This window comes from Belonocnema kinseyi, chromosome 5 (genome assembly GCF_010883055.1).
Source record: "Belonocnema kinseyi isolate 2016_QV_RU_SX_M_011 chromosome 5, B_treatae_v1, whole genome shotgun sequence".
Taxonomy (NCBI): Eukaryota; Metazoa; Arthropoda; class Insecta; order Hymenoptera; family Cynipidae; genus Belonocnema; species Belonocnema kinseyi.
The window spans coordinates 8795294-8811269 of record NC_046661.1 but is presented as its reverse complement, the minus strand read 5'-3'; the positions used below and the strand labels follow the sequence as shown (position 1 = coordinate 8811269).

At 37.6% G+C, this 15976-nt stretch overlaps 1 protein-coding gene across 1 annotated transcript in view; it reads left to right on the top strand.

The window, feature by feature from the left end:
• LOC117172505 (dedicator of cytokinesis protein 7) overlaps nt 1-15976 on the top strand; it is a 204912-nt gene that overhangs the window by 100376 nt on the left and 88560 nt on the right. Inside the window, exon 3 of the mRNA XM_033360513.1 lies at nt 6465-6643. Within this exon, the coding sequence (XP_033216404.1) occupies nt 6465-6643 (179 nt within the window). The remainder of the gene's footprint in view (nt 1-6464; nt 6644-15976) is intronic.

The following is a 15976-nucleotide window of genomic DNA, read 5'->3' as shown; positions in this document are numbered from 1 at the left end:
TATATAATAAAATAAATGCAAGTAAATGATTTCTCGGTATATCTCGGTATATCTCGGTATATATTCTAAACTTAAATTAATAACTAGGATTATAGGTTTGCTAGGATTCAAATTTAATGTTTTTAATAGTAATAAAACAAATCATTTATTTTATTTGGCGTTTAAATATTTTATATATTCTATGTTCATTCGAATTCGAAAATTTTTTTACATATAAACAACCATCTGTGTCTGGAATTACACTGTGTAATTGCTGAGTTCCCGTAATTGGTTTTGTGTTAAAAAGTCTGTCATTCAAATCATTCGCAGCTTTATTGTAATTCTCTTCTGAGGAAAACCTGACCGTGATATTTGGAAGATTTTCCGGTGCAGAAGCCCAATCGAAGTGTTCGTGAGGTGTTGTTATTTGGTCATCAACCGCTAGTTGGAGGCTTGCTCTCGCTGCTTGTCGTTTCATAGTGCTACCAATATCGTTACATGGACCTTTGCCATGGGCAGTCGCAAAAAAAATGCCATTCGGCAGGTACGCTAAAATCACTTGCATGATAATATAAATTCAAGAAGTTTTTGTAGTTTTTAAATTGTTGAGGAGCCCCATCCGAGAAATAATAAATCTTTTGAACACTTTCAGAAAAACTTTTCACAAAATCAGTTATTATTCCGATGAAAACATGAACAGCGACGGCCTCATGAATATTATAATCTGAAATAATCACTAGACTTCTGGGTTCAAGTTCGCTATTTACATTAAAATAAATAACGACCGAAAAAATCGTCGCTTGATTATTGTTCCAGTGAAAACCAGATGCTGCATTTTGTATTACGAAAGCATAATTTTCAGTAAAATCGCAAATGATAATAAATTCATTTGGTTTTAATAATTCTTTTAATGCTTTTAAAAATGTAGCTTATTCTTTAGCGATGAATGAGTGAGATAGAAAAGTTTTCAACTCTTTACAAAAATCTTCAACAAATTAATCTGTTGGCTTAATAAAATTTTCCAAACTACTTCTTGATTTCGATATCCAATACTTATACGTGATATTTTTAATTTCATTGTCATCGAAACTCGTCAGTAAAGTGTTACTTAATTTATCTACTCCTCGACATTTTTCACACCCACCTAAGTAACACTGAAACGACGGAGACTCACATATAATTAGGCTTAAGCAATCGCTGTAGTGTTTTATGTGGCTTTCTGTATTTTCCGTTAAAGAAAGAAAATTTCCACCTGAAATGAGAGTCATTCAATTGGCAGAAAATTTACGTATTTATAAATAAAAATTAATTTTATAATTACCAATCATCATCAACTTCACGTTCTGATGAATTGTGCAAACACAAATGGTATGTGTTCCACTTGTTCCTGCTAACACACAATTTTTCGGTCGAAAAGAGGCAAATTTCGAAAATCCAACAGTTTCTGCAGGGTTTATTTCACGAAAACATTGGTATTGTTATTTGAGGTTAGAAAGGACGAGTCTTTTTTGGACGTGTATTCGATTGCCATCGTCACCTCGTATTGAAACAAAATCTTTCATGTCTGGCATCGGAGCACTACTCATCATCGTTATAAAAATTAATCATTTTTAATTTCAATTGATTTGAAATTGTCCGACCCATAATAAAAAATGTTAGAAATTAAATCTTTAGTGGTTTTTAGAACATTGATTTTACGTTATATATACCTAATTTCGATTCAGGTTTTAATAGTATCCCTTTTTCTTTCATCAAGTTCTTAGCAACCCTTGACATATTCCTTGACGTATTCATAGTTTCAAAAAAAAAAAACGTCCTTCACTCCAATTTACCAGTAATAAAGTTAAAATTTGTATTTTGGAGGATTTTTCAGTTTTTCCATTGTTGAATTTACCGAGAGTAGAAACTTTTTCAAACTATCGGAAATCTGATTTATCTTTTTGAGCAAAAAGTGATTATCATTTAATTTTTATGATGGAATCGGTGATTGATTTAACAATTGTAATGCATGATTTATTATTGGTAATTGAGTAGCAGCGCTGACTTGTGATGCAGAGCTTGATTGTAAATCTTTGGGTTCGCTATTAAACGAAATGGAACCTTAAAGGAAATAACGAGATATGAAGTTGCTAGAAATGCGCTTTAGTAACCACAAGTAAATATGAAGGGAAAAATCCTTTGAATAAATAACTAAAAAAACTTACGGAGTGATAAAGGAATATCCGTGGCAGTTGTGTTTCCATCGCTATCAGTCTGATTATGATTGTCATTGTCACTTAAGCTATCGTCATGGTCACTTACATTAATATCATTTTTATCAGAATTAGTATTATCACTATTATTTGTTTGTTTCTTAACTAACTCTGAAGCTTCTTTTCGACACGAACTGCATAATAAATAATTATGTCTTAATTTTAACGTCATCTTTATAATGTCAGTCGCTGGACGCAAACCAATTTTTTTAAAATGAGATTCGAACTCAAAAGGATTACAACAACGATCAAATTGCTTTTTCAAAGCCATAATGCAACAAATGCTCCGATGAAATTATTGGAAGAAATTAATTGAGATATTTGCCCAAGAGAATTAATTGAATTTCACGTGGGGCACATTTGTCCCCCGCAAGATCCGTGTAGGGTTATGAAGGCTAGAGAAGGAACCGTTTTGGTGTTGTTGTATGCAGATGATTTACTTGTGGCTGATGAAGACGTTGGAGAGTTGAATTCACTACCAAATTCTTTGAGTAAAGAATTCACTATTAAAGAATTGGGCGATCCTAAAGAATTCTTAGGAATTGAAATCGAGAGAGATCTAAATGCGAAGACAGTTAAAATGATTCAAGAAAAGTTTATAAACAAAATTTTTAATAAATGTGGATTGGAACAGACTAAACCTGTAGTAACAGCCATGCAAACCAATCTAGCTTCTGATCATAAGAGAAAAAATCGAAAAGAAAAAGTGTATACAATTTCACTCACATCTAATACACAGTATCGTGAAGTGATAGGATCCTCACTGTACTTAGCAAGTGAAACAAGTCTCGATATTGCATATTCCATCAATGTATTGAGTAGGCATCAAGTTAATCCTATTGAGTATAAGTGGCTAATTGTTAAACGAGTATTTCAGTACTCATCAGGTACAAGACAATACAAGTTAACGCACAAAGCTAAAACAGAGAACATAACTGCTTACTCAGATGCAAATCTTACTGATTGTAAGAATCTATTGACAACTTGTGTGGTTACTTATTTAGACTATATGGAGAAATCATTGCACGAAGAACTCACAAACAAAGCAGCATTGCACTATCCACTTGTCAAGCAGAATATGTGGCAATGCATGAGACCCGTCAAGAATGGATGTCTATATACAATTCAATGTAATTCATACTAAAAAAGATCTGTATTCAATAACTTTGTATTGCGATAATCAGACTGCACCTGCGTGTGCTAAGACCAATGAAAAAGCAACAGATTAACACAAATGGTCAAAAAACGAGAACATTATTTTAAAGATGTTTTGATTTTTTACGATACTTAAAACGATTAATGTATTGAAGGCCTTTTCCCGTTTTTATGGCCTTTATTTAAATATTGCTGCCATTTTTCGACTTGGATCTGAGTGTTCTTCACGGCGAGTTCTATAAGATACAAATATATAGTGAAAAATTTGTTTGCTGACTAAAAATATAAAAGTGGCACAATTAAACATTGTGCTTACCTTATATTTAATGAAAGGTAATGAGAAAGAACATATTTTTCCCTTTTCTTTGTAGATTGTGTAGTAGTTAAGATTAAAAAATTTAAGTACCATAACCTCAAAGTTTAGCATTTAAAAAAATGTTGTCTCGTATACAATTATAAACAGACTTATGTGATAATGGTTTATGAAGAATGTAAACATTTTAGCATATCTATACTTACAGGAGATAAGTCCTAGGGAATTATCATCATGTATGATTTGTTAAAATCCATTTGTTTGTATCTGATTTGCTGAAATCTAAAATCACTGAAAGATACAAACACATAATTAATTTGTAAAAAATTATATCTGCGCAATCTAAAGATAGTATTTCAGAAGAATGGTTGTATTATCCTACATTCAAAACTTCGATGAATGTTTTTTCAGAATTTTCAAAAAAAAGTAATCTTCAATTAGTTTTCGCCATCAGCAATAACTTAAGAAAAATCTTGTTCAGAAGTACAAAGGGTAAAATTAATAAAGAACTTAAATAAGAAGTATAGAAAATAACGAAACAAACACAGCCATACTAAAACATGCTTATGACTTTGCACATAACTTTGACATCGATTTAAATAACGTTAAAATTTTAGAATTGGAGCCTAATCTTAATAAATGTTTACTATTTGAAATGATACATATGCAGAGAGATAACAACTCTATTAATTTTAGATCAGACATTCAAGACCTAATGACCATATACAGTAATTGAATAGGGTTGTTTCGCAATTTTATATAAAATAATTTTTAATACATAATTTTAATTTGAATCGAACATGCGTAATATTTTTTTTCTTTTATGTCGTTCAGCAGAAAAAATGTATAAAAAATTGAAGGCGGTAAAACACTTATTCAAATTGGTGTCACGTGGATGTCACGTGACTCAGAGGTTCTTATAATTATCTATCAATATGACGATGCGAAAGTCATAATGAAGAGATTAGGCCACGGTCTGCTGTCATTTTGTACTATTTTCATTTGATACCTTCATTTGTTAAGGATTATGTGACAAAAAAAGTTACCCTGTTGCAATATTTGGCTTAAGAGTCAGTAGTATGTTAAAGGAAAACAGTAAGTGCAATTATTAACACATTTCAAAATCGTACATATTGACGAACTGTTCAGTAAACAATACTACATTTAAGTACTTTTTATGTGAATTCTTTATATAAAAGTTTTAGTTTTGAATGTTTTTGGCTGTGATTGGTGAAAAATCCGACCCCTTTGATGTCAAAGGGACCCTCCAATCGACATCGTGATAGAAAATTAATATTTTAACATTAAATTAAAAATAGTAAACAATGCGTAAAAAATATTTTATGGGCGTTTTTATAATTAAAATTTTATATACTATAAGATCCATTTATTGGAAAAATGATATCTGACTTTGGAAACAACCCTATTGAACAAATATACATTCAAAAAGTTTGAATTTCCCGGGCTTAGAACATATACGAGGTGTGTTCAAAAAGTAAGGTGACTTCAATTTTCGTGGGCTACGTACATTCAAGTTTTAAATTTTTTGTTTGTTGGTACACTCGTCACGATCATATATTCACAGTTTTTACTATATAGCTCTTGTTGTTTTTCTGGCAGAGGCGTAAAGGGTTAAAAGGGTTTGGTGTGCTCGGCGATTTTCTTCTTTCGAAAAAAATGGAGCAAAGAGTTTGCATTAAATTTTGTGTGAAAAATGGAATCCAGTGCTCCAAAACTCTTGAAATGTTGACAGTTGCATACGGTAAGTCTACTCTGAGGAAGAAAAATGTGTATAAGTGGGACAAGCTGTTCCAAGAAGGCCGAGAGGATGTCGAAGACGAACCTCGCCCTGTACGTCCCATCACGTCAACAACAGATGAAAACGTTTAAGCAGTGGAAGAATTGCTGTTAAAAATCGTAGAATTACCATCAGAGAAGTTGCTGAAGATGTTGGCATATCGGTTGGCTCATGCCATGCTATCTTTTCGGACGTTTTGGGCATGAGACGTGTGTCAGCGAAATTTGTTCCAAAACTGCTTAATTTTGATAAAAAGATCCGACCAAAAACAGCACCACAGTCATGTCTCAACCTTCATATTCACCGGATTTGGCCCCCAGTGACTTTTTTCTTTTCCCAAAACTGAAGAGACCCATGAAAGGACATCGATTTTCAACGGTTGAGGAGATAAAACTGTATCGCTGAAAGAACTCAAGGCTACACCACGAAATGATTATCAGAAGTGCTTCGATGATTGGAAAAAGCGTTGGCACAAGTGTATTATATCTGAGGGGGATTACTTTGAAGGGGGCAACATAAATATTGAGGAATAAATGAATATTTTTTGAGAAAACCATAAAGTCTCCTTATTTTTTGAACACACCTCGTATACATATATATTACGCGAATCTAACCCCATTTTAATTTCACACAAATTCGTAATAAAGTTATAATGTAGTATGCCTAAAAGGCTTTTAACACTTCTTATTGAAAAATGTAACATGCATAATAATAATAATTCTCTAGGATTTATCTCCTGTAAGTATAGATATGTTAATGACCTCAAAGAGACTGCTCCGTACCTTAACCTGGAATAGACAGCTTTCCGTCATTCACTGCGATGCGGTATGCCTGGCACTTGAAAGCTATTTTTCCAGGACATTTGAAACAAGGAAATGCACCGATATCTAAAAACTAAACTAAACTGACTAGTGTTAACATGAACACTTCTGTGAATCTTTGTGCTAGCATTTATTTCTTCTTACAGATGTCACTCTGTGATGTCTTGGAGCCTCTGGACTACGAAGAGTTCTTAGCTCAACATCAAACCGTGTTGGACAGAGATACGCTGAAACCAATACTTGATTTTCCACCTGGTGATGTCCAATTGAGAATTATAAAGAGGAAAATTCGAACAGAAGAAACCGTCGTTCCATACGAGTCTTTGTAAGTACGATGAAGCCTCGCAAGACAAAACAAATTATTATTTTTACGTGGTACTTTATGAAGGATTAGTCTGTATTAGATTTCGGCTCCTAATTAATATTTTTGTAATGCTCTCGGGTTCTAATTATAATTTAAATGCTCGTTTGCTCATTCTAAAATACTTGAATGCGCTGCATCGGGCCACCCAAAAACTCAACTGCGCTCAATTGCAAGTACTGATAACAAGAGCCCGAATAGAGTGGTGGGTAGTACTGATAAGGTGAGGGCAAAAGGTTGTGGGTGGGTGGTACTGGTGACACGTTACGTATCTCAAATCTTAATTAATATTTTTTTATTCTCTTTAGTCTATTCCGAAGTATTTCAAATGTGCTTCATTACACACCACAAAAATTTAATTGCGCTCAGTTTGCAAACACTGATGACAAGAGCGCGAAGTTTGGTTGTCGTAATATTGTGTAATCCTCTTTGGATCATCCCGGAAGAGTTCAAATGTACTACATTACAGTGCAGAAAAATTCAATTGATATTAATTGCAAGTATTCATGTTCTGTTATCTATTGAGCGTTGAAATTTATTTAGTGAATTTGTATTTGTATAATACTAGTTTTAATTTGAAAGTGTGTATTCGTCAAAGCGGTGTACTGAATATATCGAAAATTTCGCGCTAATCCTTTAAAAAATTTGCAAAGTTTGGCGAAAAAGTTCCTTTTGGCATTAAAAGAATTTTTAGAACGGGTACCAAACGATACCAAACGATCCCTGGTATGTAGAGTATTTGCAGCGCCGAGATGTCATATAGCGCTTCTGTCGACGAGATCAGGCTCTTCCGGTATACCATTTGAATTTCATCGCTTCAAATAAATCTTGGTGTATTTTTCTAACCCAAGTCCATTTTCATGTTTAACATATATCCTAAGATCATCAATGTAAAATACATGAGTGATCTTATGCTTTCAATTTCCTAATTTGCCGCATTGCTGGTCTTGAAAAATTGACTTGCTTACACTTCCATTTTTTATAGAATTTTCTTACAACTACCTCTTAAAAATTAACATCCTTCCACACCTTATATATAGTCCGCTCGCTTTTATGGTATAGCCTTCCTCGCTTCGCCTCGCATCGCACGAATGTCGCTATTTTCTCGCTGTGCCTCGCATTGCCAGCCTTTGTCTCCGTGGCTAACACTTAATACTTATCTACTATTTACAATATTTACTATTTACAGTATTTACAGTTTTCTTACATCTACTTCCTTTCCTATTTAGAATCTTTCTTTCTCCATTCCTCTTCCTCTTTCCTTCTCTTCTTCTCCATCTTACCCAACACCCCCTTCACCCATGCTACTGCTCTTTCATCGCCGCTTTCATGCAACAATACCGTCATGCTTATCCCTCTCCTTTCCACTTCTTCACACTCCTCCAACCAGTGCTCAACTTTTTCATCCGCCTTCCTGCACAATTCACACATTCTCTTCTCTCTCGAAAGTCAGAACCTATTAAAATACTCCATGCAACCGCATCTCATTCTCGCTATAAGTTCCTGATTTCCTTGCTCTCCTTTCGCACACACAGATTGCGCTCTCTCCTTTGGCATAATCCACATATAGTTCCCGTTAAACCTTTACTCTCTTATTCTCTCCTCTCCTTCTGCCTTTTCTTTCTCCATGCCATTCTAACCTAACCAGCTTACTTCTCTTCTCTTCAAAAAATTTCTCCTTATATTTATACGCTCGACTCCCCGTTGTAATCCCTACATTCTTTCTACCTGTCTCCCTACTGATAATATAGTTAGGCGTATTTCTTGCCAACAACAGTGTCCACTTTATATAATTCTCCTGTATCCTATTAACCTCCTCACTTTCGCCCCACCCCCACACCTCCACTCTATAAATTAAGACACGCATCACTAGCGAATAAAACAATTTAATTCTCCTTACAAAATCATCTGCGGACAACCTCTTCCCATCTGCCTGATCACCCCATTTTTCCTTCTCACCCTCTCTTTTATATGGCCATCCACTCCCCCATTCCTCTGAAACAGGCAACCCAGGTACACAAATTCTTTCACCTCCGGTACTGCTTTTCCCTTCCATATCCTAACTCCTCCTGCCCTAACTCCTTCTACCACTTCGACCGCTAGCTTACTTTCCATATCCGCGATTAAAATTGCAAAAAGCGTTGGGCTAGCGGGCACCCTTGCCGCAACTCCCTACCCATCCAGAAACCCTCAGAGATTCCCAGGCCTCCTCTCACCCTATCTTTCGTCTCCTCACATACCACCCTTACCTTCTCGATCAGGCATCTCTCCACTCCCCTCTCTTCCATTGCCTCCCAAAACCTCCCCCTACTTAACGAAAGAACCGTGCCTTTTAAGTCTACAAAAAACGCGTACACTTTGGCACCCTTTTTGGTTAGTTCTCTACCCATTACATGGTGCTAGATGTAAACATTGTCAATAGTAGTCCTTCCCTCCCTAAAGCCCACCTGTATCTCCGGCAATATTCCTTTTCCCTCAACATTCTTCCGCAGCCTATCTGCCAACACCATCGCGTATATTTTGTACGCCGTATTCATGAGCGTAATTTCTTTATAATTTATCTGCCTCTTCCTATCCCGTTTTTTATACAGTGGTGCGATGAACCCCTCCTTCCAACATTTTGGGAACTCCTCCCCTCTCCATACTTTGTTCACTATCCCCTTCAGCCTCTCCCTTAAATCTTGTGTGCCAAAAAGCCACGCTTCGTTCTATACCCCGTTTAGCCTTTCACTTTCTCTTTTAGATCCTTCCATACTTCGTCAACCAACACCCCCTCAAAGTTTACGTTGCCCAATTGCTCCTGATACTTCTCTATCGCCTCTCTTGTCCATGGCACCTTCTTCCATAACGACTCTTCTTCCCTTTGCTGCCTACCTCCATCCTCCCACTTTATCCACAAACTTAATGGCCCTGTTCGTCCCCTGTTAGCATACCATTCGCCACCGCCCAGCCTCTGTCCTCCATCCAATCTCTTAGAATCTCCCCGTCATTATTTAATATCTTGTCCTTCAGTTTTCTTTCGAATCTGATCCCTTCCCTGTAAAGGCCCCCTTCCCTCCCAATTTTCGCCCCCCCCCCAGTACCACCATATCCTTATATCCCTCTCCTAGTAAGTCTTCCACCCTTTCTTTAACCCTTTCCATCCCATCCTTATTGCACACAGTCACAAACTTATACGTTACCCCTCCTATCTTAACTGTCCTCATCTGCACGCCCTCCCATTCCCATTCTCCATGAACTTCTTCCTTTAATTCATCCCTAACCACTGTTAGAATTCCCCCATTAGCCCTTCCTTTCCTTTTTACTCTGACCATCTCATGTAGCCTCCACTTACACCCCCTTGGCAACTTGGGCTCTACTCTATCTCATTCCTTTCTTTCTGCCCACGTCTCTACCAGTCCAATCACATCGAATTCCTGAATATACCTTAAGAAATCCTCATCTTTTTTCTTTACCCCTGCTACGTCCCAGTACAGCACCTTTAACACTCCTCCACACCGATTTAATCCCCTACCCCCCTACTTTCCACGAAACAAATTCCCCTGCATTTTCTTCAACATCTTTTTCTCTTCGTCCCATACCCACATTTTCTCATTTATTTTTATTTTCTGATACTTTACCTTCACCGTTCTCCCCTCACCGTTCTCCCTTCACTCCACTCTTTCCTAGCCCTGGAATTTAGCATTCTCTGCACATCCTTTTCCTTCATCGTCAAATCTTTATCGATGAAAACCTTCTTGTCCTTTATCTTATTTTTGTTACGCATTACCTCAATTACGCTTCGATTCTTCCCTCTCGCTGACGCGCTACTCGACACCGGGTCACGCACAGCTGGCCGTCGTGGCAATTTTCTCCACGTTTAATTCACTATCCGCACATTCTGTAATTTCACTGACCACCTCCCGCTCTTCATTTGGTAATCGTCACACAGTTCCGATTGTTCGAACAATCCTCTTATTCAGCATAGCTGTTAAGAACTACAGTGTGTGTAGAAAAATGATTGCCCTGTAATTCTTAGAGTTAGCTAAGCTGCTCTTCTTTGGTAGGAGCACACTGTGCTTTTTCACCAATCACTTCGGAAGAGGTTCTTTCGACTTTAGATATGAGGTGAAAATTCGGAACAGATTCTGGTTGGTTGAAGGAAACTTCTTCCACCAGACGGTCCTGATAGCATCTGGTGCTGGAGCAGAATAGTTCTTTTTGCCTGTTGGTACTTTTTTTAACCCGGGATGACCTCATCACGTATTATGAGGGCAGTGCACAGCTCCTTAAAGCTATTTATGTTCTCTGACTTTTCTTTCAGTGGATGTTGGACTTCATAGACTTCAGCAGCTCTGACTTATTGAGTGTGTGACATTATACGCATTACAATTGATAGTCTAGAGGTCGGATTCTTCGGATAAAATTCCACGAAGCATGTCATCCAGTTTAGCAAGATTTTTGGGCTTGAGAGAAACCTGAATTTTGATGTTGTAGCGCCCGGATAGTTTTCAATAAAATTGAAAACTATCCTATGACTAAGGGTTTATTTAGGGCTAGGTCGACACCCGCAGTCCTTTTAGTTTTTTTTAATGATGCGCGCTATGGTTTTGCCTGCGGAACTGGCACCGCCACATCTATAACTCCGAAATGAGTGCTTCAATTAATCATGGAATCATACCATAATTAAGGGCTCATTAAGGGCTGAAAAGAACACTAGGTCCCAAATTTTGTGCTATGCAATTTTTTATAAAAAACGGGCGTCGTGCTGACTGCACGTAAAAATAGCACTGCCCAGTTGTAACTTTAAAACTGTTGATTTAATCCATTTCGGGGTTTCTAAAAAATTAAGGGCTCATTTACGGCAGACGATCCCCGCTAGGTCTAATCCCGGAGTCCTTTTAGTTTTTTTTTAAACGATGCGCACTATGGTTGTCCAGGTTCGAAAGTTCGGGCGCGAACTCCGGACCCGTGGTCACACACTTAAAAAGTCAAAGCTACTGTCCATCAGGCAGCATATTTTTGAGAGAATACGGCTACCCTCTGACGCTGAGAGAAGTCTATAGCGGAGAGAGAAGTAGGCCAGAGAAAATCAACAGTTTCTCTCTAGCCCATCTTGACTCTTCCAGGACCCTCCAGTTACTGTCGACCACCAGACCATTATTCGGGCAATTGAACCTGTGTGGCATGAAATGTATGAACAACGAGGCTAAAAGAAAGGCGTAGCGGGAGGTCGGGAAAACCTGCTCATCGATAGAAGTGTCTGCAAAGATGTAGCATTTTACAAGCGCGACCTATCGATGGCCTGGATTGATTACCGGAAAGCTTTCGATTCGACCTCCCATAGACTTATCATCTGTTCTTGGAAAGCTTAAAGGTTCATCCGCAAATCGTGAGGTGGATCGAGAGATTGATGCCGCTTTGTAAAACCAGATTTACTATCTCACCTGGGAAAAATCGTGCGACAACTAACAAGGTCACCTTTCAGAGAGGTGTCTTTCATTGCGACACCATGAGTCCACTCCTCTTTTGTCTCACATTATTGCCACTATCTCTAGCACTTCGCCATTCCGACGGGTACTTGTGCGGCAGACCTGCAGATCGAAAGTACAAGGTCACTTATGTATTTTACATAGACGATTTTAAGATCTATGCTGAAAACAAAAAGCAACTACATCTAGCCCTAGGGATTGTCGAACGATATAGTAAGGAAATTGGAATGGAATTTGGGTTAGACAAATGCGCCAAGGTTTCTTTGAAGCGAGGAGAACTTAATGGTATCCCTGAAGACCCTGAGCTAGTCGATACAAGCGCTATACGACACCTATGCGCTGGAGAGACTTATACATACCTAGGCGTGCCACAGAGCCGCATTCAGGTTGTGACATCTATAAAGGATACTCTCCGAAGCAGATACAAACGTATCTGCACAAAGCAGTGGAGGAGGCTGCTGAAAAAATCGGACTTCAGTATTAGGGGTGAGCAAAATGCATCAAATCTTATCTCTCTCGAGCAGTCACTCCTGAAAGCCCGGATTAAGAAAGCACAAGAAAAAAACTTTCGTGAACAGCTCCTCGATAAGAGGATGCACGGTATCTTCCACAGAAATGTGGAGGATCAGTCAATGTCGTGTGAACTAACGTTTTCTTTCCTTAAATCGCCCGGATTGAAGTTTGGTACGGAGAGTTTCATTTTGGCATGCCAAGACGGTGTCGTTTCTACCTTAACATACCGTCGCCACATTTTTAGCCAAGACATTCCCGATAATAGCTGCAGGGCGTACTATGCACACACCAAGCATTTAGCTCACATACTATCTAGTTGTCCAACTCATGCGGGAAGGACCTACATCCGAAGGCACAATGCGGCTCTAAGAGTGCATTATTACCATCTCTGTCACTCTTACGGCATTAACCTTAATATCGCTCCTCTAAATGCTCCTATGGAAATCGAGTCATTTGTCGAGAATGAGAAGTGCCGCATATACTGGAACTTAATATTCTCGACTAATTGTTTCTGATGCACACTTAAGGCCTGACATGGTTCTGCTTGACATCGAGAAGCGAACCATGTTCACTTTTTAATAGCCTGAAAATCATCCCTGCATCTCAACTATATGCTAAAACACATTCCGTTACAGACTGTAACCACCTATTTTTCTTACTTTTTCCAAGCTACCTTCGCATTTTGCTCAGAACGTGACACCGTCACCAACTGAAGTGTCTATGAGCCTTATATTTAATTGTTAGGAAAGCTAGATCTGGGTTGTGGACAATACTTCGATCGGCATAGCATCGATCGGCATAGCATCGATCGGCACTCTTTAATTGATACGAATTTTTGACATTTTGACGCATTTAATTTGCTCTGGTCAGGGGGTTGATTCCGAGTATGCACATCGGTACCAATCCTGGTAGAGCTATGGATCTGAAACGAAAGTATTGATTAGCAACAATAATTTTGACAAACTTAAGGCAAAACTACCACTTCTTGATTTAAATTAACCCCAACTTTACTTTCTTTAATCTTTAACTGCTTCAACTCAAGTACTTTTTAGCCCTTAAGGCCATGTGACGAGAGGGTCACGTGACCAAACCTGGTCTTCGATTTGTCTTTCCGAACTTACGTCTAAAGGAAATGAGGCATCGCTCTGAAAGTTTGGGAAATGAAAGAGGAGGTAAGAAATTCCATGTCTCTGCTTTGTTCCGGTGGAAATTTTGAGAAAATTTTTTTTTTCGAAGAAAATACCAGTGGAAGTTTTCTTTCCCAACTTACGTCTCTGGTCCTGAATAATTAGAATAGTGAAAAAAGTATTTTTTAATTTCTATTTTGGAGAAATACCGACCGTGCTGTCATCAAACCCAGTAAGGTATTTGCAATGTTGTCAATGTGCTATTCATGAGGATTATATTTATCAAAGTGGGACAAAACAACAAAAATCGCTCACGAACATTATACACCAATAATGCAAAAACTAATGTTTGCACTTAAAATGCAAATAGACATATTTGGTCTGACATACGTATCAGTCTGGTATCAGCTGTGTCAAAGCAGCGCTAGCGCAGCGAGTAGACAACTTCGAACTTCTAGGGGTCTGTGGGTAAAACAGATTGCATGATTACAGTCAGAGAAAGTTAAAAGTCAAACCTCTGCTGTAAAACCTAAATGTGTCCATCGATAATCATTATTTGCATAAATAAACTTTTTTCTTCCTCCAACTCTTTGCAAGGCCACAAACGATTCTTTAATATTTATTAACATTTCCCGAAAAAAACTTTTGTGTTATCTAAACTTTTATTTTTCAATATGGGTGAAAAAATATTGATCTTAGGGCTAACTTGATCAGCTGTTACACTCATCACATGGCCTTAAAGCGCAATCCTATCTAATGATTTCACGAAGCACCATGTGGGGTCCTGAGCGATCCCAGTCGGAAAATTGCATCCAGTAAAGATAATATCCGTTATTTCAATTCAACAAATTTCCTGGATCCACTCCATCTATCCTTTCAGTGCGGCGATAAGGTTATATTTGATGGAAAAAATGTTGGTGCGCGTTAGAAAAAAGAAATTCTTTAAAAAACGTGAGAAATTACTTTTTTCGCAAAAAAATGCATGATTCAGTCAATTTTCAATATTTCTACCTGAAAATTCAACCTGTAACTATCGAAATATAGCCCTTCAAGATAAAGAACTGTAATCGTGCAGCTAATAAGAAACACATTTATTTGGGAATCTGAAGTGGACCATTTCATGAAAAGTTGAAAGAACGATTTTTAATGATTATTTTATTATTTTCTCTTGTAAGTTTTTTAATTTTTAAAGAGTTATCGTTACAAAATGATCACAAATAAAAAAATAATGAATAATGAAAGAGTTATTCTCCACTGACACAATTTCCGCACATGAATACCCGATGCTTTGGACACACCGGGCGGTTGCACGAATAACAAGCCTCTTGGGCCTTGTTATCTTTTCTACTACAGATGCAGCACTTCTTTCTTTTCTCGAGATAAATTAGAAACGAGCGTTTGAAAAAAAACCTAAACATTTCTTTGTAATACTTTCATTCCTTTTCACTAGGACACACGATATTTTTCGAAAATAAAATTGAAAGAATTCTTCTGAAAAAAATCACCAAGGGACATGTGGGGTCGTGGACGACCCCCAGCGAGGCGGTGACTGCTTCCAACTAATACCGAAGCTCAAATAATTTACACAGCCACTTGCCCCAGAACCCAGAAAATATGAGTGGAAAATTTGATGCTGATTGGATGAAAACTACGATTCTCCTCCCCTTGCCCCACTACTTCGCATGTTCCCCTATACCCTGAGGACATGTTTGGGGTCACAAAAAATCTGTGTGTTAAATTTGGTGACGATTGGTCAAAAACTATGGATTTGCATAAGCATCATCGGTTTTACGCCACTTGATTTGATATATATATGTTCATATTAAAAATTTGTCATAAGGACAACCGCAGGATTTCACCAGGTGCTAATCTGAAAAATTACACCCGCTCCCAGCGAAATCGCGGTAAAATTTAAGCGGACCACCGCTTACTGCATTTTTTCCGCAAGTGTTTTAGTATATTCTTGACATTCTCGACAATTGACTCCATTTCTCTAGGAGCATTTAGAGGAGCGATATTAAGTTTAATGCCGTAAGAGTGACAGAGATGGTAATAAAGCACTCTTAGTGCCGTATTGTGCCTTCGGATGTACCAGGTGTATACATATGAAACCGGTATTTTTTCAAGAAAAAAACACATTTATTTCAAGAGAATGATAACAAATATTTTATTCAAAGTATGCGCCC